Source organism: Herpailurus yagouaroundi, unplaced genomic scaffold (assembly GCF_014898765.1).
Source record: "Herpailurus yagouaroundi ecotype Mexico unplaced genomic scaffold, PumYag 28, whole genome shotgun sequence".
Lineage (NCBI taxonomy): Eukaryota > Metazoa > Chordata > Mammalia > Carnivora > Felidae > Herpailurus > Herpailurus yagouaroundi.
The window spans coordinates 106,157,627-106,184,803 of NW_024412376.1; the positions used below are offsets into that span (position 1 = coordinate 106,157,627).

The 27,177-nt window shown below is 39.8% G+C and overlaps 1 protein-coding gene across 14 annotated transcripts in view; it reads left to right on the top strand.

The window, feature by feature from the left end:
• The window catches only part of CCDC158 (coiled-coil domain containing 158), a 103,279-nt gene continuing 76,102 nt past the window's right edge, over window positions 1-27,177 (top strand). For 6 of the 14 annotated variants that reach the window (XM_040480739.1, XM_040480798.1, XM_040480847.1 and 3 more), the window contains exons 1-9: window positions 1-23; window positions 5,390-5,432; window positions 12,244-12,386; window positions 18,634-18,851; window positions 22,893-23,002; window positions 23,116-23,443; window positions 23,799-23,875; window positions 24,745-24,855; window positions 25,951-26,065. In XM_040480739.1, the coding sequence (XP_040336673.1) occupies window positions 12,317-12,386; window positions 18,634-18,851; window positions 22,893-23,002; window positions 23,116-23,443; window positions 23,799-23,875; window positions 24,745-24,855; window positions 25,951-26,065 (1,029 nt within the window). In that variant the 5' untranslated portion in view covers window positions 1-23; window positions 5,390-5,432; window positions 12,244-12,316. Of the gene's footprint in view, window positions 24-3,245; window positions 3,316-3,738; window positions 3,899-4,485; window positions 4,667-5,389; window positions 5,433-7,991; window positions 8,106-9,800; window positions 10,029-12,243; window positions 12,387-18,633; window positions 18,852-22,892; window positions 23,003-23,115; window positions 23,444-23,798; window positions 23,876-24,744; window positions 24,856-25,950; window positions 26,066-27,177 lie in introns of those variants that run through there. The other 8 variants (XM_040480785.1, XM_040480811.1, XM_040480749.1 and 5 more) reach the window with 8 other exon arrangements.

Consider the following 27,177-nt stretch of genomic DNA (forward strand, 5'->3'; position numbering starts at 1 on the left):
TCTTAAGATGGTGTTGGTTGCAGGTACACGGGCGGGGCGCGGCGAGGGGGTGGGTCGTGCTCCAGAGGACCCGGAGCAGCGCATCTTCATTACTGGAACCTTCCAGACCTTTGTGTTTGTTTTGCACGTGGCAGATGCCCAATAAGTTGGTTTTTTTAACGGAAAAGGACTTCTGCTCTTCGGGGATCGCAAGACCTCCGGGTCCAGTGGCTGTAACTCTGGCACCAGAGAGTCCTGTGCAAAATATTCCACTTGGGGGGAATAACCGCGGATCTTGTCCCAACACTACCGCAAAGTCCTGTCCCTATCCTGTTTCCCGTGGACCAGGGGATGAGTCAGGGGACACATGGAAATAAAGAGGAGTGTCTAGCCTTGGATAGTCACCAACCTGTCATCAAAATGAGATTGTAATAAATGTGTAAGGGCCTTTTCAGCTGGAGCCCTCCCTGTAAGTGACATTAGGAATCTGGCTCTACCGGGTCATTGGCATCAGTCAGAAACAGTGAGTTCTCAAATGAGTCCATCCGTGTCCGCAGAACTCTGTTCCAGGTCTGCACTCGGGCTGTTCCAGGATTTGTCCCTGCATCTTGGTGTACCTTAAGGTCAGGAGAAAGTAGAAGTGAGGTCTGTTGCTGTTTGTCAGCGTGTTATTGACTTGGCAACCGCTTCTCTCTTGCTTTCTCTGTCAGCTGCTGATTCAGGAAAGGTCTAGCACCTACCACACAGCCCAGAGACTAGCTAGGCAGGACTGTTTTTCTGTGGGTAAAGAATTGGGGTGGGGGTGGGAGAGTGGTGGGTGAGATCTGGGCCTCCCAGCTCCATACCACACTTATTGTTTTTCATTTTACACAGTTATCTGTGTTGTGGGTAAATGGTCTTTATGCCATAGAGGTATTATACTCTCCAAATAAATTGAGGGCAGAAATGGACAATTTATTTGGTATGTGCAAAGCCCTTACTATCGTGTTTTACAAAGAAGAGTCGGTGTTATCTAGTGTGTTAGGATCACACACTTTGGGGGCCTCTGTCAACCACATATTCACACACTAGGTGACCCCAAATTATATGGTGTATCAGGTTGAGTAAGAACCACCTGAAACATCAGGCCCTAATCCTTGGAACCAGTAAATGTTCTAAGGGGAAAAAAAGGGTCTTTACATGTACGATGAAGTCAAAGATCTTGAAATGGGAAAATTATCCTGAATTAGCTGGGTGAGCTTTAAATGCAAACACAAGTGTCATCATAAGAGAGGGGCAGAAGGAGATTTGATACAGACAGAAGAGGAGAGTGCAATATGACCACAGAGGCAGAGAGCGGAGTGATGAGGCCCCAAGTCAGTAAGTAATGCCAGCAGCCAACAGAAGCTCAAGGAATAGAAGGGGCAAGGAATAGATTATTTCCCAGAGCCTCGGGTGAGAGCTCGGCCCTGCCAACAACCTTGATTTCAGCCCTGTGAGACTGATTTTGGACTTCTGGCCTCCAGAACCGTGAGAGAATAAATAGCTATTGTTTTAAGCCACCAGGATTGTGGTAATTTGTTACAGCAACTACAGGAAACTAATACATTATGTTCATTGTTATAAATCACATAGAATCAATCCTGTATTAATGAATATTTTAAAGCCCTCCAGCTGGGGCAGTGCCAGATGGAGTAGTGGAGACTACGAAGTATTTTCTTGAACCCTATAAATCCCAAGGAAAATACTTGACTAAGGAATTTGATCAGAAGTGAAAATAACTTAGGTACATTGGAAAGAACTAGCCTAACACTTAGAGCAATTTTTGGACTTTCATTTGTATTCCTATTAATACATCACTGTATTTGCTCTAGTTAAGGGAATAAAGGTGACTTAAGCTTGGTTTTCAGCTAATACTTTACTGGCTATTCATCGTGTGTATATCAAGTAAGAGTTGCACATGGCTCAGTCGGTTGAGCATCTGACTCTTGATTTCAGCTCAGGTCGTGTTCTCACACTTGTGGGACTGAGCCCCACGTCAGGCTCCGCTCTGAGTGTGGAGCCTGTTTAGGATTCTCTCTCTCCCTCTGCCTCTCTCCTGGGCTCGTGTGCTCTCTTTTTCTAAAGCAACAACAACAATAATAATAGTTGCAGACACCTGGAGATTGAAGTCCAAGCCTGGGGAAAGTAGGCAATGCAGAAGTGCTTCCATGTGTGGGGATGTTAGAATCGGGATAAAAGCAACCTGTAGTCATCTTGAAATTAACATACTTTGGAGTTCACAGGGTGTAGGAACAGAACAGTGTTCAGTTTTCAGGAAAAAAACAGTGTTCAGTGTTTAATCGATTGACTTCTGGGATCCAGGCAGTTAATTTGCACCCCAACTCTTACTCCACAAAACATAAGGACAATGTCCATACAAAGGGTAGCTGGTCTGCTTTCTTTCTGAACTGCTTTTCTGAGGTATGATTTATATACCATAACATTCACTCATTGTAAGTGTCAAATCCAATGCTTTTTAGTGAATTTACAGAATGGTGCAGCTATCACAGTTCAGTTTTAGAAAATGTCCATCACCCAAAAAAGATCCTTCATACCCACTTGCAGTCAGTCCCCATTCCCAGCCTCAGCCAGGTTTAGAGTTAGGTTTTAGTCCTTCTGTTGGGCTATTCAAATGGCCTCCTAACTGGCCTGGGCTTCCACTCAGTATATTTTTCACCTGACTTCTGGAGGATCCTATGCCTCTGATAAAAATCCTCCAGTGGCTTTCCATTGCAATTAGAAAAAACCCCAAAGTCCTTTTCAAGGCCCTGTGAGCTCTACCCCTGCGAACCTCACCAACACCTTCTCGGATAATTTCGGAAAGGAACTGGGAATAAGCTTTCCTTTGGGCATGATACACAGTCGGCTGTCCATAAGCAGGCCTCTCACCCTCCCTTGTCCACACCGCAGCCTCACTGCCTCTTTCGGTGAACGCTGAGCCCCTTTCATCTCAAGGCCTTTGCATGTGGTATTTCCTCTCCGGAACTTACCCAGTTCTGTTTGGGAGTGATCCTTTTTGATATTCAGCTCAAATGTAACCTCCTCAGAAAGGCCTTCCCTGACTTACCCTAACGAAAGTAGCCTCAATTCCATCTCTCTGTATACTGCCACCTGTGGTATTTGCTTCATTGCACTTAACCGCTCTCCATAATTCTATTTTTGATGTGTTTCTTTGGTGTCTCTTTCCCCATTAAAGTTTAAGATCTGTGGGGTGGTGGCAGTTTGATTCGTCTTGATCTTCGTTTTATCTCTAGGATTTACAGAAGCACTGTTCATAGCAGCAGTACGTTTTAAGCCATCAAAATGCCAGCAATGGTAACTAATGCTTGTTGAATGCTTACTACGTCAGGCCGTGTGCTGAGTGCTTTGCATGCATGAATGATTTAACTGAAGCTTATTACTTTTTCAACGTTTATTTTTTTGGGACAGAGAGAGACAGAGCATGAACGGGGGAGGGGCAGAGAGAGAGAGGGAGACACAGAATCGGAAACAGGCTCCAGGCTCCGAGCCATCAGCCCAGAGCCTGACGCGGGGCTCAAACTCACGGACTGCGAGATCGTGACCTGGCTGAAGTCGGACGCTCAACCGACTGCACCACCCAGGCGCCCCGAAGCTTATTACTTTTGATGTGGGAAGAGTAAGGAGAGCATGTCCTCCAAATATAGTCCCTCATATCAAATTATTTTTTTTTTTTCAGAGGCACTGGGCAGTTTTCTTTCTCTTATTATTGAACATTGATTTGTAGGGACTGCATCAACCAGCAATATAGTATTGAACCTCTTCCACAGCTCTTAAAACTGCACTGGAGGCTTTTGCTAAGAAGGAGAGGAAGAACTAAAAGAAGAGTGTAAATAAAAGCAGAATGCTAAAAGAGCAGGATACACTCAGGACATGGCAGGTAGACCTCAGCTGAGGCACAGTATATGTCAGGGGAGGTTGGTTATGCCAGATCCCAAAGGGCTTTCGTGCTAGTCTTAGCTTGGACTTTAGTCTTTGAGCAAGTCACAGCAAAAGGGTTTTAAAGGAAACTCTTAAAGATTGTAAGAAACTGACACTAGAAAGATCACTTTGAAGTATTCTGTAGTAGGTCTGGCAAGAGCTGATTAAAGCATGAAAGACACAGTAGGCGTAAAATTAACTAAATTTCATATTCAAGCAGTCCTTCTTTGTGACTTAATTACCACGCATAAGTAAGTCATCTTTGCTGACTTAAAAGGTATTACAGAGATAACACCCTAGGAAGCAGATTTGGTGGGAATAATGAAGACATAGATGTGGGATAAGATGAATTTAAGGTGACTGTAAACATATATGCAGAGGTGCTAAGGAAAAGATGTTCGTTAAAATTTACCTAGAGCCCCAACTTTTAAAACAAAGTCGCACGAAATCTCCTGGCAGCAGCGGAATTGTCCCGATCATTGTCCCGATCTGGCTCTGCTGTTGACTGAAATCACCTGTGAGAAGTCATCATATTTTTGGTCATCTGTCTGCTGAATGTTTTCCATAGGAAATCATAGAATGTCCAAGTTGGAGAAGATTTTAGAGATCTTCTAGTCCAACTCTCTGCCCAAGAGAGGACACCCGGTGGCAGTTGTCATCCCAACAAATGCTCATCCCCTCTCAGCTTGAACACCTCACAAGGAAGTTCTCCGCATATACATTCAAGGTGCTCCAGCTTTAGAAAGCTCATCTCCACCCTGTAGAACCTACCTCCCTTTACTTCTGTTCACTAGTCCTAATTCTGCACATGGAGTACTGTCGCTTATTTTTCCACTGTGGCAACTGCTCACTAAGATTTCACTGAGCTATGCCAAAAATCCTAGTTGGTTGTCATTTCAGCTCCGCTGCTTAAAATGTATAGACCTATTTCTGATTGACCAGGTAGAAACTCTACCTCGCAAATCTGCTCTCCAAGCTCAAGAGCTGTGCCTGGTTCAGAGCATCTCCAGCCACTGGAAAGTAATTTAAATGGTCAGAAGACATGGTCTGTTTAAGTCACTTTGGACTATACCCTAGAAAGGTCTAGTCTGGAAAGGCCTGGGCAAGGGATTTACTTGCTGTGTCATCTTGATAATGCCGATGAGAGCAAAATTAGCATCGGACCAACAGGGGGCTTATACTTGCGTATGTTTTGTTGTACAGTCCTAGCCTAGATAAGTGCCACAAGCTATTAATTCAAACATACTTTTATATACAAGACAAGCCCAAAGGAAAAGGAATTTAAAGTTTTTTGTGGTGGTGGTGGTTGTTATATGTGTGTGTGTTGTTGTCAGGATCTTAGCTGATGAAAATGAACTTGTGAATTGAACTTTTCAAACATAATGAATTTAGATAATGGAGTATGGTTATATATTAATATACAGATTTTAAAATATTTTCCTCTTTTCAGGTGTTAATAGGATAAGTGAAAATAAGAATATCCAGATATTAAGGTATCTCTTGTTTTACTTTCATTTATATTTAAGAATTGTGAACATATATGACCAATATGCTAATTTATTGTATCTGTGTCTGTATCTAATTTATTTTAGAGCCTGGGGCCTTGAACTTAATGAATGCCTAGGCTGGAATCTCTAAGATAATAAAGCTGCAAAGGCTTTCTCTTTGTGGTTTTCAAACTGCTCAGTGGAGCCATTGCATTCCATAAAGATGTCTCTGGGGCAGAGAGGAGGGTGTATAGTTGGGGCTCTGAAGATTTACAGAAAGCCTTCCTCTGCTTAAGAATAGTTTGCAAAACACAACTGTATTCTCATTTAGTAATGGTGGAAATTGAGGCTCAAGGATATGAAAAGATTTGCCCATGCCCTCACGGGTAACCAGTGGCAGTATTAAGTTCCTAATCCTAAATCCTATGCTTCTTTCATATTGCCTTTTTACAAGACGGTATTATGTACTAGCGAAGGATATCTTAAATAGCTTCATTCTGTATTAGATTATAATAGTCTCTGGGTTTACTCAATGCAATATAAATCTACTTTCCTTTCTGTTAGTGGACCTGTATGAAACTTATATCTTCTTTCTAGATGAATGGAAAGATACACATTTATTATCAGAAAGTGAGTATACACTGCCTAAATTACAAAGACCGTGTTTTTGTTCATGTTTTACTAGCCTGTTATGCAGTGATACTATATACATATGGTATATAGCAAACAGATCGAGGCAAGTACTGTATGGTTAACACTGCACACGAGTTTTCTTTTGAGGTATATACTCTCTATCTTCTTCTTATAGTCTTAAAGAGGCTAAATACTGTTCTCACAGTCACGAAGCCAGTAGATCACAGAGATAGGATTTGAAACCTAGTAGGGAACAACATCTAGAGAGAAAGAACGTGATTGGGAAAACAGACATTAAGAGCAATGTGAAGTCAATAAGCAGTTAACAGGAAATCAGGCAGTGAAGTTGTGGTCAACAGTAACTGTTCTCGTTGCATTTCAGAGATGGCACCAGCCTAGGTGTGTTGTATTTGGATCAGTTGTGGGGTGCCTTAGAATTTCCCAAGGAAAACATACCTGCACACACTCATTCTTCGAGAGTATGGACCAGCTTTATAAGATCCCCAGTCTCAGGCTTCTGTGGAAAGTAGGATGGTTCGGCCTCCCAGGGGCTTGAGTCATTGGTTGATAAATCTAGGAGTCCTTCAAAAGTCTTCTTTTTGTGGTCTGTGGTGTCTCACGCCTTTTCTGCAGCATTCCAATCAAATAACCAGAGTGGAATCTTTACCTAGCTGTTACTTGTCAGAAATTTAAGGCTCCTTTCAGTGTGAACCTATTCATAATTTTAAATCCGCCAGAATTGTTTGTAACATGTAAGGTCGTGTTATGATCCCCAAATCAACAAAATGTAGCATTTTAACAACTTTCTGCCTTATTGTGGCAAAAAAAACCCCTTTATTTTCCCAGAAATCCTTAATAATTTAATAAGCTTTATGCCTGAAAATAGGAATAATGTTTCAATTCTTAGTGTCGTGAAAATAGAGAAACACTGAATGATTTCACCGAATTGAGGATATGGTCAATCTAAAATTGTGAAAATGTGAATTACAAATACCTTTTTTTTTTTTTTTTTTTTTACAAATATTTTTTAAAGACAGATTTCTTTAACTAGCAGCATTGGTGAATGGGTGTACTAAATATCTTTACAAATAAATGTTTGTTTAAAAATCCTTGTTTAATAAACCTATGCTGTCTTCTTTAAACTATTAATTTTCTTTTTTTTTTCACATTTATTCATTTTTGAGAGACAGAGAGAGAGCACAAGCGGGGGAGGGGCAGAGAGAGAGGGAGATACAGAATCGGAAGCAGGCTCCAGGCTCCAAGCTGTCAGCACAGAGCCTGACTCGGGGCTCAAACTCACAAACCGTGAGATCATGACCTGAGCTCAAGTCGACGCTCAACCGCCTGAGCCACCCAGGCACCCCAATCTTCTTTTCTTTTTTAAGCTGTTTATTCTCTTAAGAAAAAAATTTCCCTCGGAAGGACTGCCACTCTTCGAAGGCCTGCTGCCCATCAGGGGAGACTGAATTAATGAGTTTATGACATTCATCACCCTACCCAGAATCAGGAAACTTGGTTTTTATATCAGAATAGTTTCTAAAGTCAAACCTTCTCCTTTCTTATGTGTTCTCCAACTTTTAGGTTCAGTTCTGCTTACCTTACTCATAGGTTCTGTTTCCTGCTTGATACCAAAACCTTTGGTGTCTAGAAGAGTGGAGCGGTGTGTGACTTCCCAACACTGGGCTATGAGTCTCTCTGTCCTACTCATTCCTTTCTGTCTTTGATCAATCTGTAATTTATAATCATAACATTACTGAGTAATTTGAATTTCCTTAGTGTCTTTCATCATCCTGAAGAATCCCCAAGTGCATCATTTTAGTATATAAGTTATACAGCAATCATTCCTCCCCCACGTACCAATCTCTCCCATTCAGAACATTCGAATTGCCTAGCAATCTGGACTAAGATTCCATTTGTTATCATTCTTTATGGAATGTCTCCCTCCCTACTGCCTATTTGCTAAACATGGTAGTATGAAACACACAGTAGAATTTATCTGACCGTAGTGTTGACAGATGGCGCCTCAGTAATCAAAAGGGAGAAACTGTGAGTGAAATAAAAAGGAATTCTGTTCCATAAAAATTCTTTAGTTCACAGTTTTAAAAAATGTTTAATACTGTACTTGCAATCATGAATTATTGTAAAAATGATAAGCGCTATGTTATATGTGACCTTCCTCTTTCCATCACTCTGATAGTCCTTGCCTATATTTTGTTTCTGTTTGTTTTTTTAAAGAGAATCGGGATTCTGATTCATTAATTTGATTTATTGTTTTTCTGTTTTCTGCCTCATCAATTTCTGTTTGTATCTTTATTATTTCCCACCCTGTGCTTTCTTGTGTCTTACTTTTCTTCTTTTTGTATTAGAAATTTAGTTCACTTAGTGTCATTCTCTCTTTTTTGTTGAGACCAGGTGCTCAAAGTCAGAAATTTTCCTTTTTTTCACTGCTTTACTGTATCTCCAGTTCTCCTGGTAGTGTATTCATTGTCATTTTTCAGAAATTCTTTCATTTTCCTTTATATTTTCTTTATCACAGAACAGTTATTTAATAGGAGGTCTTCTCATTTCCAGGAGGAAAGGCCTCTTTGCTTTGCGGTTTCACTTTTCATTTTTAGTTTTATGAACCTGTGAGCAGAGGGTGTTGTTTGTAACGTTTCTACTTTGTGGAACCTGCTGATCTGTTACTTGTGCCCTAGAATGTGCTTGGTTTTTGTCAATGTTCCTTCCATGTGCACTTGAGAGGAAGGTATATTCTCTGTTACCAAAGTGTCGTGTTGGATATATATCGAAAAAGTCTACCTTAGTAATAACCTCATCTAAATCTTTTCTATCCTTATTTTTTTATCGGTGTGACCTGTCTCATACTGAGTGGCCTACTAACATCACATCATCACTGTGCTTCTGGTTCTTATTGTACCTCCTATAAAGCATGTTTTATCTAAGAGGGTGCTGCGTTATGTGGTACATAGAGTCAGAAGTATTCTATCTTTATTGTGGATCGTGACTTCTAATGCTAAGTGCCCTTGTCATTATTTAATGCTCTAGCTTGCAGACTACTAGTATCAGGATATTGACTGATGCTTTCTTATTGTTTTTATTCACTGGCAAATCTTTGTCCATCACTTTATTAGCAGTCTTTTTGAATCAGTGTATTTAAGTGTCCTCTTGTATAGAGCACAGAGTCGAAATTTTGAAGAACTAATTTGACAGTCCTTCCCTTTGAATAGGCAAGTTAAGTCCCATCACGTTTATTGACATGACTTTTATGTTTGGCCTACGTTCTGTGACATTATTCTTACATTATCTTCTGGTGTTATAATTACTGTACGTATGACACTCTGTTCATTCGATGTTTTTTTTCTTTTTCTTAAAAAAATTTTTTGTCACTTAAGGTTTGTATTTTTATTCTGGTGGTTACCTTTGCATTAATACTTTTAATAGTATACCTATAGAGCCCTTTTCTTCTTACTGTTTCCTTCCTGTCAGTCTTAAATGATATCTTTTGACAACCAGTGGTCTTCTACTTTTCCCTTTTCTATCTCATATCTTCCCATTTTGAGTTACATTTGTCCTCCTTTTTCACACATGTAATATTTATGTATTATCCTCAGTGCCATTACTCCACCTATGTTTTGGTCTCAACCTTACGAGCTAAATAGTTCATGTTCCCCATCACATCTCTTGCACAGTATCCCCAGTCATGTTTTTTTTTTTAATGTTCATCTTTCCCTTTTTTTCCAGATTTTATTTTGAAAAATGTAAAGCTTACAGAAAACCCAAAAGATTTTCACCAGTTGTTAACACGTTGCCACATTTGCTAGCTGTCTTTCGGTTGGATGAAGCCTCACCTCTAGCAGATTCCTGAGAATCTGTGTGTATGTTGCATGTATACAGTGCTCTGGCACATTTAAAACTGTTTTCCTATGGCTTTGACTCTTTGGAAAATCTTGGCTGGATATAGTATCCTTGGTTTGTAGTTTCATTCCTTGCATTTCTTTAAAATCCTGCTGTACTACTGCCTTGCTTTGTATCTTATTTTTGAATAACCTGATGCCATTGTAGGCCTATTGCCTTTGTAAATTATTTCTTCTCTTTTTTTTGCCTGAAGGCCCTGAGGACTTTTTTTCATCTTTAAAGTCTTAATACAGTTTTGGGGTTTTTTAAAAATATAGTTTCATTAGGATACGTTTTAAAGTTGATCATTCTTGGTCGATATTCTCTAGTGTGAAAATGTATAGACTCAGAGAGCTTTCTTTGTTTCTAGGAAACTTTCTTGGATTATAGTTTTAAATAATCTGTTTCATTGTTTTGATTTTTTTTTTCTTCAGGGACACCAATTATCTTCAACCTCCTTTGCCAGTCTTCCATTCACTTCCTCTCTCATCCTTTTTACTTGTTTATCTCAGTTTCCATCTTCTGTTTTCCTGATTTTCTTCATTGCCTTTGTTAAGCTTGCATTGCAGTCTATCCTCCCTTGTGTAGTCTGTAATTTGGGCTTCATTCATGATATAATATAGTGTTTTTCTCACGTTTCTTTCCTGACTTCAGCCAACCCTCATTTCATTCCTTCTTGTTTGTTTGCTTGCTTGTTTTATGTGTTTCTTGTCCATTTCTGTTCCTAGGTTTTACATTTCTGATTCAGAAATGTAAATCTAATTGTGATCTGATTTTTCTTTTTCTTTCTTTTTTTTAACTTTTTTTTTTTTTTTTTTTTTTTGAGAGAGAGAGAGAGAGAGAGAGAGAGCAGGGGAGGGACAGAAAGAGAGGAGGAGAGAGAATCCCAAACAGGCTTCACACTGAGCACAGAGCCTGGTGCAGGGCACAAACTCACGAATCGTGAGATCATGACCTGAGCTGAAGTCAAGAGTTGGCCACTTAACTGACTAAGCCACCCAGGCATCCCTGTGATCTGATTTTTCATTTCCTCCAATGATTGAGAATATTTAGTGCAGTTTGAAGGTGTGTTGTGTGTTAGTTTTCTTCGACTACGACTGTCGGAGTGGGGGCACTTCTCATCAGCAGAAAAGATCTTATTCATATTTTCTGACGTTTTATAATAGTTTTGTATGGGTGTGGTCTGCTTTTATCTATCCCTATTCATTTTATGGGCAGGATTCTTAGTTTGAGAGTGCCCTCTTCCAGGCGGTTTCTGTTAAGCATGGTGGTGGTGGAGCGGGAGGGGTAGACGAAGGGTAGGCATATCTTGTTTTTGTTTGTTTCTGCTGGTGCCTGAATTTTCCCTCCTTTCCCTCTGTGGCCGTATCTGCTGGGGAGATCACCTCTTCTTCCCCAGAAACACTGCTTCTCTGAGGCTGCTACTTCTGGCCCCTGCACACTTTCAAGCCATTACTGAGTAGCCGGGGCTGTGGACTACCTAGTCGCAACCTGTGCCAACCATCTTGGCTTTTCCTGTTCACTTCTGGGTTGTGGGGGAGGTCTGTGCTTCCTCCAGCCCTCTGCTCCTTTTCCATTTTTCAGCCTCTCCTCTCCCATTCTCCACACCTACAGGCCCGCGGCGCTGGCAGATGGACTGTGGGAGCAAGTTTGGAAAAAAATCTCCCCCTGTTAACTTGAAGGTTGCAGTATTCTCTGTATTCTAGAGATGCTGAAGGCATAGAGCCCATGTGCTTTTCTTTATTTGTTCACCTTGTTGATTTTATAGTTGTTTTCGCAGGATGAGGGCGAGATTTGGAATCAGGCCACCACCATTGTTCTCCAAACCCCGAAGTCCTCTTGGCCTAATCTAAAATTATGAGCATTGTTTGATATTAAAGAAGTTTTTCACCTTTTATTAATGATTTCCAATGTGCTGATTTGTGATTTTTTTTAACTAATTTGTGACTTTTTACTAAAGAGATGTTTTCTAACATTATTTGACAATGTAAGAGAGAGACTTAAGAAAAAACTCTGCCCTGAATCAGAGTGCTGATCATCCTAATAATTAAAATATTCATGTTTGATTTTCAGCTTATCTTTAATAAGCTACTTAGCCATTAAAAGGAACAGTTTTTACAACAAGATTCTATTCACTTACTAATTTTATGTAATAAAATATTTCTGTATAAATACTTTTCTGGTGAAGAGTTATTCCAAACTAAACTAAACAGACTTTGTTAGCTCCCCTTCTATGAATTTTGTTCTCATAATACCTTATTAATAAAGATCAAATGCCTGTCTTTTATAGATAAGAACTAAAAAAAACAAACAGGGAAGCACTCATATTTCAAGATCTCAACGAAAAGGTAGCAATAGTTAATATGGAACAAAAAGCTGGTGAACCAAATAATGAAGATCTTTTATCAAGTAGTGGCGTCACATCCAATGGAGGTAAGTATTCTTTATCAGACAAAATGGGGAACGAATTGGAATTAAGCAGTCCTCATAGTATTCATTCAGGCTGCAGGGTTGTAACAAACAAACATACTGTATTGTTGAAAATTCTACTTTTTAGGGAAGAAATTGTTTAGTCTTTTAAAAATAGCATATCTGTTTTTTAACATCTGTGTACCTTACATTTTTAGTTTAAAAATTGTTTCCATGTTTTCCTAACACCTTTTCTTCCCCTGTCTGCTCTAAGCCAGATATCTGTATCATTTTGACTCCTTTTCCCTCTCTACCTCCATCCACTCGGGTATGCTCTTTCTAGTCCCAGCAGTGGCTCATGAGTCCATTTTTCCCTCTCCGCTGCCATTACTGCTGTTCTAGTTCAGGGCCCCCTCACCTCTGCCTGAACTGATTTCAGTGAAAGGATGGCCTTCAGGAAAACAAAGAGGTGGCATGAATATGTGGAACGTTGCAGGGAATTGGTAACTCTAGTATTGAAAGAGCTGAGAAGCCTCACTGGGGAAGAGGCAACCCAGAGATGAGCAGCTGCAGGAAGCCACTACCAGCCTTGGGCTAAAAGGACAATGAGAAGAGGAACTGTTGCAAAGGCCGGAACGGAACGAGGGCTGCCTGGAGGGACCAGCAGCCACCACTCCCAGCAGGAAGCCACTGAGGCTGGTGAGAGGGAGTGGTACTCAGCTTCTCCCCCACTCCTGCCCCAGATCTTTCACCAGCACCACCCATTGTGACCTCCCTAGACTTCAGGGGGGAAGGGAGCCTGGGAAGAGTAGTTCTCTGCACCACACAGCAGAATAGGGGAAGGACAGAGAATGGGTTTTCTGGCTGTCAGGCCAATGGCCTGTAGCATCCTTGACCGCTTTCCCTGCCTGTCTCTCATCCAGAAGAATACACCCAGAGTTTATTCTCAATTACAGATCTGTTGTCTTACTGGTCTGCTTCAAAACCTTTATTTCAGCACACTTAATTTGCAAAAGTCTCTGCTTTTTAGGATGCTCATGCCATCCTAAGATGTCACTGTCACCTCCACACCGCTGTTCCCATCTCCCCTGCCCACTTCCATGCACTCACCTCCACACTTATACTCTGCCTTGTACTCGCCAGGGACACCGGCACTTAGGTCTGGGGTCATCTCCTCTGCCTTGGGCCCATCATCATCCAATAGTATTGTTGTCCTCATGTGGACCCATCTGAGATCTTAGACTTCCAGTTTCTTGACCTTTTTAGTTCTTCTCATCTTGACCTTTAGCCACCCACTTGTCTTACTTGGATCTGATTACCAAGAGCTGTTAGGCTTCTGAAACCCAACCCCCTGTCTTCCAGCCCTCTCGGTCCCTTATTCCTAGAGCATCTATTTTTCTGCCTCATGAAAATAGTGGTTCTCAACCATGGCTCCATGCCAGACTCATTTTTTGAGATTTTAAACATTTACATGGCTTAGATCTACACCCGCAGATTCTGATTCAGTAGGTCTGGAATGGCGCTTAGATGCCACAGATTTTTTTTTTTTTTTAAGCTCCCCTGGTGATGCTAATTCCCAGCAAGTATTGCAAATAACTACTCTAGATTCTGCCATTTTCTCCTAAATTACCAACCTCTTCCTATCCTCACTTTTTTTTTTTTTTTTTTTTTGGTACTATTCATTATTTCAGCCCATCACTTGCCTGTATCTTCAACTTCCTTTTTCTCTTACTCTTCTGTTGCACTCTTACAGGAAACTCCCCATCTTTATCAGGCTGACTGCCTTTTCCGTTTTTGTACTGGGCTGCTGGAATATTCTGCGAGAGAAAACACAAATGGTGGATTTTCCACCAGTTTGCCACCTCACAGTCACAGTCATCCCTCTCTCAACTCTGTCCTTGATGCTGCTAGTGGAGACTTTCTGACTATCTCAGGCAGTTCTCTCTCCAATTTCCCACACTACTTATTTCAGAATTGTACCATTCTTGGGTCCCTCACCCCACCACCTTCTTGTTCACTCTCAGCATCACTTCCTAATTTCCAGAGACATTAGGAGCCCTTAGGCTGGTACTCTCTTACTTTCTCATATCCTGCCCCACGACCCACTGTTTTTCATAATCCATGCCTGCCTTCTCTCAAAGTTCCATGGAGGAGGCAGCTTTTTAATTTGCTACCCGTGATGTAATTCCTGTGCCTGTCACCACGTCAGCTGCTTCAGAGATTTGCCAAAAACTGTCCCCACTCACTCTGCTAGCTTCAGTCCCTTTTCGCCATTTGCACTCACCCATCCACGTAAACATGCTACATCTCTCCCAACCTAAAACGCTACAGATGCAACAAACCAGGACAACAAAAAATAAAACCTTTTCCTTGATCTGTCCTCCTTTATTTCTTCTTTCCTTCTTAGCCATGGCTTCTCAATGAAGGTTTGTATTCAGTGTCTTCACATCTTCACCATCCATTCATTCTGCAAACTACTGCCTTATGACTTTTGAACCCAATAATCCAATGAAACCACTCTGGCCAACGTGACTAAATTTTCCCTTTTTTGCTAAGTTCAGTGACTTCTTCCCCCACCCCAACATTTTGTTTTGAAATTTTTTAAGTTGTTGAAAAATTGAAAAATAGTACATTGAATACTTTATATATTCTTAGACTGGATGCAGCAGTTGTCAACATTTTATTGTATTTGCTTTATGTCTATACCTACAATTTGTATTTCATTTACCTGAAGTTGAAGACATCATGATTCTTGCCTCAAAATCTGACATGCATCTCCTTAGAATAAGGATGATTTCCTACATTGCCACATTATCATTTCTGAGAAATATACTATCAGTGCAGTGTCATCTGATATGCATTCATATTAAAATTCACCCAGGGGCACTTGGGTGGCTCAGTCAATTAAATGTCAGACTTCGGCTCAGGTCATGATCTGAGGGTTTGTGAGCCTGCTTCAGATTCTGTGTCTCCCTCTCTCTCTCTGCCCCTCCCCTGCTCACGCTCTGTCTATCTCAAAAATAAAAAAACATGAAAAAAAATTAAAAATCAAAATTCACCCAGTTGTCCCTATAAAAAGCTTTCATTAGTTGTTTTTTTTTTTTTTTTTAATGTAATCAGAGATCATGGATTGTATTTGGTGGTGGTTCTCTTCATTCTTGCTCCTTTGTTGTTTCTGCTGGCATTGGCTTTAAGAGTCTAGTTGTATTGTAGAATATCCAACATTCTAGATCTTTCTGATTATTTCTCATGTTTAGATTCAGATTAAACTCACTTGGCAAGAGTTTGTGAATATTCTGGTACTAAATAGCTTTGTATCCAATGGTTTTAGGATCAATTGAAGATCCTTGCCTGAACCAATTATTACATTGTTGATTTTCTAATTTTACCATAGTTACTAGCTGACATCCTTCAGGAAAGAAGAGCTTTCCTTTAATTATTAACACTACAGATCCACAGAGTGTTCTTTAGTTCAAAGTGCTAGAATGCATCGGTGCCACTGTTGTTTCTGATGCTCAGTTGTATCACATTTAGCCAGTCCTTTTAAGGTAGGTCCTGTGTCTTTTTATTTTTTTTAATTTTTTAAATAAACAATTATATGTTATTCCAATTCAGAGTCTCTAAGTAAAATAATGCAGAATTACACATCCCTGTGTCTTTTTAAAACATGACCCCCTTCATTGCTTTCTGGCCCATCCAAATGTTCCAGACTCTCAAATGTACTTGGCCTGTTCCCCACGAATGAGCCATTTCTCTAAGGAGCCCTGGGTCCTTTTAGTAGGGAGGAGTATATAGAATCCGAAATCTGGTGTGCATATTGCTACTGAAGTATCACTTTGTCTGGGAGCATTCAGTGGATAAAGTTTCAAAATAGATTTTTTAAATCATAAGTTCACATGGCTACAAACGCAAAATCAAATCCAGTACCACGGAGTTCCTCATCTTCCCTCATTCCAAATCTGCAACTCCCCTGCATGAAAACTCCAGTGTCCAAAACCTTCAGTATACTCAGTCATTTTCTCTCTTCCACGGTACATACCAAATAGTTCCAGAATTACAACAGCGCTGCCGCCATTCTCAACTTACCTGCCAAGTGAAGCTCGCTAAGGCCACACGGTCAGAGCGCTAACAGAGTCCTAAAGTTATTTGAAGGAACTATTTTCTGTGTGAAGTTATGTTATCAACTTACCGTACACTTAGGTTTATTTGTTTCTATTAGTATTCACTTTTGGCTTATTTTTTGAATATGGATAACGTGTATGGCTCAAAAGTAAAAACTGTATGAAAATGTATATTCAGTCAAGTCTAGCTGCCATCCCTATTCCTTCCACTCCATTTCCACCTATCTCTATACCCCTATAACCATTTTCTTGAGTTTGTTTTATTCTTCCAGTGGTCCTTTTGCAAAAGTAAGCAATTGCTACCCCCCCCAACACACACAAATATGTGCATGTGCTTAACACATACACTCTTATTTTTCCTTTCTTACAAAGAGGAGGGTAATTAACCTCTACCTATTCAAGGGAGGAGTATCAAAGAACTTATGGACATATTTTCAAAGCATCACAGTTTGCCCTATGGTCACAAATTATTTACATTTCTCTCACATGCATAGTTCATTCACTCTCTCCCAAGAGGGCCCCTAACAGTCTCATCCCATTATAGCATCCACTCAGAGGCCAGAATCTCTTTTTATTTTTATTTTTTAATCTGGGGGGGGGGGGGGAGGGCCAGAAGGAGAAGGAGAGAGAATCTTAAGCAGGCTCCACTCTCAGTGCAGAGCCGGATACAGGACTCCTTCTCACAAACATGAGACCATGACCTGAGCAGAAATCAAGAGCAGGACCTTAACCCACTGAGCCACCTAGGCACCCTGAGACCAGAATCCCCTCACTGAAATTAGATTCAGGTATGGATAAAGCTCCTCAGTTGTAAGTCCTTAAGTACAACTCCTTAGTTCTTTTTCGTCTGAAGACCTGTGACAGCCAACATACAGTGGCAGGCAGGCATAGGATAACCTCTCTCAACACAACCATCCCAAATGGGGTAAACAGGCACACAGTCCGTCTCAATTCTGAAATCTAGCTGAGCACAGGTTGACCATCCCCTCATGAGGACTCAGGCCTGAGAATACTTCTCCGTGGGTCTTGACACCATCCTCTGTACTCTTGGGTCTGACTTTGAGACCTCCTTCCTTTTACGTGAAAGGTAGTATATGTGTTCAGCTGGGGGGTTTCTCGGCCTGCTTATGGGGAGGCCTCTTTTCATCTCACACTCTCTCTGTCACTCAGTCAAAACCCGTGGTGTTTCTTGAATATAATTCTCTAATATCTTTGTGGGTCTTCTGTGAACCTTCCCAGATTTTACTTCCTTCATCTTCTCTTTCAATATTGGTATTTTCTCCTGGATCCTCTTCTGTTTTCACTCTGTACATTGCCCCTGGATGATCCCGTTGACTCCAAGGATTCACTAGAATTCAGATGCCGATGACTCCCAAATCCTTATCTCTAAAGCACATCATACTCCTGAACTGCACAAATCAAACAGCGTTACTTGATGTTGAAGCTCAAACCCCAAGAGAGATCTTTGACACCTCTCTGTCTTTTACTTACTGCATGTATTTCTCAAATCCACACCCTGGTGTCTGTGACCACAGTCTCCACTTCAGGGTAGACCCTTGCCATTTCTTGCCGGCATTGTTGAAGGCCTTCTCGGACTTGATTCTCTACCTTCAGCTTATCTCCATGCAGTGCATTCTCCGCGCTGAAGCCGGAGAGCCTTTTCAAACTACGGACATAGTTAACTGTTCTCTCACTTTCAAATCTGTTAATAACTTCCCAAAGCTTTTGAGATGAAATTCAAACTCCTTGTCATGACCACGAGGCCCTTCAACATCTGGACTATGTTTTAGTTCTCATATCTGGCTGCTACTTTCCTGTCACCCGGAATACGCAGTGCTGTCTCAAGCCTCCTCACCAGTAACTGTGGTGTTCCCACTGCCACAATGCCTTTCCTCTTCTCCTTAATATACCGCAAGGCTCGTTCAAGCTCAGGTATCACTTGATCGCTATCAAGTAAAACTCCCTTCTCCTCCCTGATCTCTTCCTTTTTACCTTGTGTCCTCTCAGAGCTATTACCAATCTTTTACTTGTCTATTTTCTGCCATGAGACCTTGAGCCCCTTGAGTGTTCACTAAGGAGATCACCTGGGATGATGTTTGCCGTAAAATTGTTTTATTACTAAGTTGATTGATGAATTATTTAATATCTAGGTTCTTCAAGTCCATTTTTTATATCGTCTATTCGTGGTACAATAATTGAAAACACATCTTCAGCTGGGACATTGACACAGATTCCTTTTTTCCCCAAATATGAAGTGGAGCTTGATTCTCCTAGAAAAGTTATCCCTTACCCTGGAAAGGAACACATTGAACGTGTTTTGGAAGAATATTCACATCAAGTCAAAGATCTGCAGAGAAGACTAAATGAAGTGAGTTACATTCTTTTCTTCTAGAACTTCGTGCCATTCAGGGATGACAGTGAGGCACATTGCCTTGGAACAGAACCTAAACTTCCTAGAAGAAACACTTAGCAATAGATTTATTAAAGTTATTAATTTGACCTATGCTTTCTATTTCAGTGTTAAAAATTGGGCACATAAAGTTTCCATACATATTCCTTGGTTTCATGGCTAATTTTAATGAAACTTGAATAGCTCAAAATGTTATAATTAATGGCATTTATCTGTAATTATAATAATTGGTTCAGGCCTGCTGTCCTCCTATCATGATACCTGGTTTTTCTTTACAGAGCAGTTGTACGGATAGACCTTTACATGTAGGTATATACGTAACAGCTAAATAGTATATAGAAGTTATTTGCTAAAAATTGTAAGTCGACCTTATATGGAATGAGGTCAGCTTTAGCCAGATTTACAATTGTATACTGGTTTCCGGTAGTCTATAGTCTAAAAGTCAAACTTACCATTGTATCCTAAGCCTTTTGATGATATAACCCCTCTCTTGTGCATTTGAGCCTCATCTCCTGCCTGTTCCCCAAATGTACCCTCTGTTCCAGCAGTATGAAGCTACTTGCTCTTCCTTGGATGTAGCATGCTATTCTAGAGCTTCATACTTTGGTCCAGGCCGTTACCTCTTCTTTACCCTGTCTGCCTGGCAAATTCTTATTATCCACCAAGAACTCAGTGCAAGCATTTCCTTCTTTGAATCCTTCCCCCTAGACAGCATTAGGTATATTCCCTGTCCAGCTGTTGCCCTATGTGCACATGTCTGTTGTAGTATTTAGTACACGTTACTGTGTTCATTAACATGTTGTTCCATCTCATCAGACTACATAAGCACATTTAAGGGAAAAGCTACAACTGTATTAAGTGCTGAAAATTATATACTATTGTATTACGTACAGGGGTACAAAGATGATTAAGGTAGGACTTAAGGGGTTCATAGACTTGAAGAGGAGCTGGTATATAAACAAATAGTGATTATACTTATGATAAATATACTAATAAAAAGAGCGGGTGGGTGGGTGGGTTGGTTGGTTAGATGGATGGAAGAAGCACAGAGATACCAATGACGTAAACAGTGTCTTAATTCATTTTCCATATCCATCCTCTGGCAGAGTATCTTGACACTTGATTGGCTCCCAGTGAATGTGTGTTAAATCACTAAATGAACAACAGGGCTATTTGGATACTTATAATATTTAGCGTGAACCTCCTGTGTAACAGATGTGCTGGGTATATAAAGATGGAAAAGACATCATCCTTTCTATGTACACATTTATAGTCTGTGGCTGAGATATTTAAATAGAAAATGATAGCAACAGTGAGATCTGTGCTGTAGTAGGGTAAGCAACCATGCTTTCCATTCCTTTTCTTACTTTTCAGCAACATTTGACACAGGTGATTATCCTCTTCCTCTTGAAGCACTCTTTTCTGCTAGGTCTGAGAAGAAACACACTCTCCTGATTTTCCTTGAGCTTACTCATTTTGTTTCTTGTTCCAGCAAAAATACCATCCAAAATAGTCATAGTGATTCCCATGGCATGTATTGCCATTTATATGCCAATGATTGTTCAACTTACATTTCTAGTACAGACCTCTTATCTTAGCTCTGGCACCAGTTAGTGTATCCACGTACCTACTTGACATTTCTACATGAGATGTTTCTGAGGCTCTATGAACTCAACGTTTCTAGCTGTATACGTGATCTCGCCCCCAAACCTACTCTTGTCCCAGTGTTCCTTCTAACTATATGCAATGCCACCCTTATATAGTAGCACGAGGCAAAAACCTCACTTATTCTTGATACCTCTTCCCTGGCATCGCTTTGTCACCATGTCCGTCTGGCGTATCTCATATATATTTCTCAAACCTGTTTCCATTTCCACTGTTGCCATCCAAAGTTCAGACTATACTGTAGTTATTCACCTGGACTATAAGAGGAAAAGCTAAAGGACCTTAACCCTATATTGACTATATAAACATTGCCGACTGCAGAATCCACTAGGATCATATTACATTTCCTTTCCTGTGTAGTGTTTTTTCTGGTGGTTCTTTAACAAAAAAAGTTTTTTAATGTTTATTTAGTCTTGAGAGACAGACAGACACAGAGCGTGTGCAGGGGCGGGGTAGAGAGAGGGGGAGACACAGGATCTAAAGTAGGCTCCAGGCTCTGAGCTGTCAGCACAGAGCCCGACACGGGGCTCGAACTCACCAGCTGCAAGATTATGACCTGAGCCGAAGTCAGTCACCCAACCAACTGAGCCACCCAGGCACCCCTCTGGTGGTTCTTAATTGCCTGTCTTTTTCTCTGTGCGGTTTTCCTTTATCATATTGTCATTTTTTTTTTTTTTTTCTTAAAGAACCATCATGTAGGTTTTCTCTCAAATTCTCCTTTGACCCAGGGCTCTTCAGGAGTCTTCTGACCTGTTTTCCAGTCTATGTGAGTTTCTCCTCAGGTCTGCATATAACGAACTGTTTTCTTCTTATCACTGCTTTCCTGAATGGATCCATGATTTCCAGGGCTCACCATTTGCTGGCTTCCTTTTTCTTGATCTACTTCTTCATTTAGTCAAAGCACATCTTCAGAAATTTCAGAAAGGGTATATGGGACATACATTTTATGGATTTTTGCATTCTGAGGATGACTTTAGTTTGGTAAGTTAGCAGTCATTTTCTCTCAATCCTTTGAAAATATTATGTCCTTGAATTTTGTATTGCTACTGAGAAGTAGATGTCGGATACTTGCTCCTTTGTAGATGATATGTTTTTGGTTAATTGAGGTTTGTATTTGGAGGCTTTAGGCTCTTCTGTCTCTGAAATTCTACCATAATGTGCACAGCTGTGGGTTTTAGTTTTTTCATTCACTGTGCTGGGGATTCAGTGGATCATTTTGGTCTGCAGATATGTACTTTTCAGCTTTGAAGAATTCAGTTGTTTTTTTCTTTGATAGTTTCTTTCCCTCTGTTTTCTCAGTTCTCTCTTTTGCAGCTCCTTTTAGTCAGTTAGTGTCTCCTAGGTTGACCCTCTAAGTCTCTTACTTTTTCTTTCAAAAGTTTTACCTACTTTTCCTACTTTGGGGGGACATTTCTTGACTTCCAGCGTTCCTATTGCAGCTTTTTTAGTGTGTAAGTATATTTTTAATTTCCAAGAACTCTTTCTTCTGCCCCCGATCACTTCTTTGGCATAGTATTTCGTTCTTTATAGCTGTAATGTCCCTCAAATTTCTCTGCAAATGTAAGTTTTAAAAAGTGTTCTTCCATTGGTTCATAACTTTGATTCTTTGGGTCCTTTTGTGTGTGTGTGTGTGTGTGTGTGTGTGTGTGTGTGTTTCTTTGTTTAATCTTGGTCTCTGTTTTTTTATTTTATAATCTTTCTTCAGGAGTTCAGTGGTATTTGTTTGTTGGTTTGTTTTCTTTTGTTCATACTCAAAGATGAGCAGTAAAAAAGCTGATGGCAAGCTCTCTATCACTGGCGGAAATCAATGGCTTGGCTTTGGGATGATTAGCTGTCACCAGTTATTATGCTGGAAGATGCCTCAGTGCCTGATTTTAGAGATCTGAATGAATTTCTTTGTAGTAGAACACTTTGCATTTTGGGTACTGGTTGTCTGCTGTCAAGTGTTTAAGTGGGTTGGGGGTGGGGATTGACTTTTTTTTTAATTTTTTAGATCAACTTTTCTGTTTACAGAATTTTAACCAATTCCCTGTTTTCAAGAACAAAATTTCGTTCTATCTCTATCTTGAGCTGGAGGTCTGATTTGTTTTAGAAATAGTGTTTTGGTTATTAAATAAAGAAGTGATTCTGAAAGGAGCCAAGTTTTGAGTCTAGTTAAGATAGTTCAGTAACCTAGGTGAGGTATGATTAATTAGACCCTGAACTATGGTGAAAGGAGAAGGAAGTACGCATAAAAGTAAATTAATAATATATGGATTTTTTGGAGATTATTAGCCCTAAGGAAATACATTCCTCTGGTGAAGACTGATTTGCGTGGCTTTTTTTTTTTTTCAGAGCAATGAATTGCATGAGAAACAAAAGTTTTACTTAAGGCAATCCGTCATTGATTTGCAAACAAAACTTCAAGAGATGCAAATGGAGAGAGATGCCATGGCTGACATCAGGTTGGGATTCGCTACCTAAAATTATTTTAAAGGTTGACTCTTTGTAGCATAAAACTACTTGTGTGAACATGAGTTTTGTCAATATTGTTTCTTCTCTTTCACTTACTTCCTAGACGAAGGGAGAGTCAGTCCCAGGAAGATTTAAGAAATCAGCTTCAAAATACAGTTCATGAACTTGAAGCTGCCAAATGCCTTAAGGAGGACATGCTGAGAGATAGCAACACACAGATAGAGCAGCTGAGAAAGATGATGCTGAGTCATGAGGGAGTGCTTCAAGATATCAGATCAGTCCTAGTTGACTTTGAAGAAGCCTCAGGCAAGAAGATATATGAACATGACAGCGTGTCTACTCTCCACTTCCGCAACATGGGCTCAGCTATTAGCAAAATCCTAAGAGAATTAGACACAGAGATATCTTATCTTAAAGGGAGGATATTTCCAGTAAGTGGTGAGAACACTATTCAGTTTTATATTAAAATCCATTAAGAGAATAGTACTAGGTGTATAATTTTCTGAGTTCTTAAAAGTAAGGCAAGTTCTCATTTTTGTTCTCTAAAATAAGTTATTTACAATGATCTCTCAATAAATTAAGGGAACTAGCTCGATTTGCCTGTGTGGCTTCGTGAGAGTATAACCAAAGTCAACGCTCTAATGAAATACAGTGATAGAGTGTATTCAGTTTCAGTATTACTTTTATTTGCTTCTTTCCAAAGAGTTCCTTTAGTTGGAAGCTCTCCAACTTTTCCAAAATGTAGATTTACCAGTCCCTAAATCATTGTCTCTTTTTTATAACTAGGTAGAGGAGCAGCTTGAAGCACTGAAGTCTGAATCACAGAACAAAATAGAACTGCTTCTTCAACAACATCAAGATAGGTGGGTTTCTGACTGAAGTATAGATAGTCATAGTGAAGAAACCATAGGTTTACAGTCCCTCATCAGAAATTCCAAAATCTAAAATGTTCTGAAACAAAGCAGTTTTCTTCATAGGTTTGTGGTAAATTCATGTGAAAAGAAAAATTATTCTGATACTTATTAAGAGGGTTAAGGAAGACTTTATTCAAAGCTATTGTTGTAGGAGTTTTGCATTAGGGGAGAGTTGAGCCTTAGCTCTCTCACCTCAACTAAGAAAGCAGGGATTTACAGCCAAGGAGGAGGTGAGAGGGGCAGTGGATGGAAAATCACTAAGAGGACACATCAAGGACAGGGGATTTTTACTAAGCCTGAGCAGGCCAAGGGCAGGGGTGAAGGGTGCCAAAGTCAAGACCTAGAAGAGGCCTCGGAGGAGCCTGACTTAAGTTTGGTCAAAGAGAGAGCCTTTGTCATTCATTTGTTGGCAAAACCTGACCTGAGCCTAATGCATAGCTTTATAATGTAAAGTCTTTATGATTTAGTGTGAATATTTAAAAACCTGTTTTTGTATTTCTAATATTTTGGCGTAGAGGACACTTCCCTAGGTGTGTCATATAATATTTAGTACTTGGAATTTATTACCATTGTAAAATTTTTTAAAAATCTGACTTCCAAAACCTAAAATGAGTAGCATATTCAAAGTCAAAACAAAATACTGAATTTGAGAGTGTTGAAAATCATTAGTTTTTTTTTTAATATATGAAATTTATTGTCAAATTGGTTTACATACAACACCCAGTGCTCATCCCAAAGAAAATCATTAGTTTTTAGAATAAGTAATAGTCCAACAAAATGTTATGTATCAAATAACAAACACCACATTCTTCTTATAGGATTGAGCAGTTGATAAGTGAACATGAAATTGAAATAACAGGACTTACCGAGAAAGCTAGCAGTGCTCGAAGCCAAGCCAATAGCATCCAGAGTCAACTGGAAATCATTCAGTATGTGTGTCCTGGTGGTTTGAAATTGGTAGCCATTTATCTTCATTTTAGGGATACTATTTCATTTATGTTGTGTCCTAAAATCTTTTAAACTTTGCTTACAGATTCCACAAGAAAGTAAAACTTTTCTAACATTTAAATGAATTGAGAAGATTACTTAAATGATAATGTTGTATGACCATCTAAGCAGTGTTATTTGCAGGGCGCCTGGGTGGCTCAATTGTTGAGCATCCAATTTCGGCTCAGGTCATGATCTCGCGGTTCGTGGGTTTGAGCCCCGCGTCAGGCTCTGTGCTGACAGCTCAGAGCCTGGAGCCTGCTTTGGATTCTGTGTCTGTCTGTCTCTCTCTCTCCCCCTCCACACTCATGCTTTGTCTTTCTCTCTCTCTCAAAAATAAATATTAAAAAAAATTGTTTAAAAAAAAGGAATATTATCGCAAGTATTTAGGACTCTTGGAATTGGATGTTTTAAATATTGTTCATATCTCAACTGATAGGACCAATCAAACACACTCACACTATGTGTGTATATATATACTTACGTATATATTTATATGTATACATATAAATAACTTTATAATTTGAGGTTATGTATTAAAAGTTTTTCTAGGGACATTTTTAATCACATATAAAAGTAGAGAGAAAATAGTACGCATGAACTCATATATACACCATCTAGCTTCAACACTTAACAACATTGTTGAGCTGAAGCTTTTAGGAAGCAATTTTGGAAAATAAAAGACTTTGGGGGAGCCTGGGTGGCTCAGTTGGTTGAGCATCCAACTTCAGCTCGGTCATGATCTTACAGTTCGCCCTGCATCGGGCTCTGTGCTGACAGCTCAGAGCCTGGAGCCTTCTTCGGATTCTGTGTCTCCGTCTCTGTCCCTGCCCTGCTTGTACTCTCTGTTTCTCAAAAATGGATGAGTGAACATTAAAAACAAAAACAAAGAAACAAAAACAGACTTTTGGCCTAGCAATGCCATATAAAGGAAGTATATGGCAGTATGGAAGTATCTAAATGCTAGAGTATTCTTAGATATCACTCTTAGTCTCAGTTTGCTGTTTGCTTTTATTCTCCTTTTAAACCCTTCTTAGAGAACAAGCAAGAAACCAAAATTCAATGTATATGCGTCAACTCAGTGATCTGGAATCTACTGTTTCTCAGCTACGTTCTGAATTAAGGGAAGCCAAAAGGCTGTATGAAGACAAGGTGAGATTAGATTTTGCTGCTCTGTTACCACAGACTATTATACACAGATTTAATTACACATTTTTAAATAGTTTATTTGAAAATGAGGAATCAAAGTAATATCAAATTAAAAGCAGTTTTTAAGATGGAGTAGGAGGATGCCAAATATCTATATGTTAAACTGTAAACAAGTTTAATTTAACTTGTTTGCTCAAATTAATTCATTTCTGGAAAAGGAAAGTTTTGCACACTTACAAGTAAGTTTCTAGAAACATAAGTTAAAAATAAGACCACTTAAATTATTTTTACAAGGCTTAGTTTTAACAAGTATTCTGGTACCAAGTGGTCCCCCCCTACTACTTTAGGGGCCTACCTCCTAGGTTTTACTTCAACTCCTAGTTATTAATCATCGTGTGGCTAGCAAACCAAATTAATAAGATTAGTCTAAATAAAAAATAATTAGGAAGATAAATCATCTTTCATCACACAATTCCTTTTAAAAGCAGATATTAATGAATCTTTGATTTTCTGGCGTTTTTTTTGTTCTCTCACTTTCTGTAGCTAAAGACAAGCTATTCACTATCATTACCAACCATTTATCCAGAGCTTATGCTTGTGTTAATCTCAGGCATTTGTAAAGCAGTGTCAGAGACCCTAAAAAATAAGCAAAGAGCTACCATCCAGAGGAGCTCATGTTCTTTATTCCATGTGAGAAAGGCGACCAACTATACATGCCTGTGTGCCGGCAACAGTCCAGTCTGCACCTGCTATCCCAGTGTCCTGTTTTGTGAATACCACCTTTCATCTCCAAATTGTCCCAGTTTCGCCAAAAAGTCATCCTACCTCGTAAGAGAGCCTCCAGTTCTAACCGTTGCTTTTAGCCGATTTCTCACACCTTAGCTGATGGGGAAGAAATAGAATCTAAGGAAGCTGCCAGATTTCCCCTAAAATACAGCCCAGTTCTACGGGGTAACAGTGCCAGGTAAACACTTCACACGGGAAGAAGCAGTTGAATATCGCAGCACTAATTCTTTTTTTTTTTCAATATATGAAGTTTACTGTCAAATTGGTTTCCGTACAACACCCAGTGCTCATCCCAACAGGTGCCCTCCTCAATACCCATCGCCCACCCA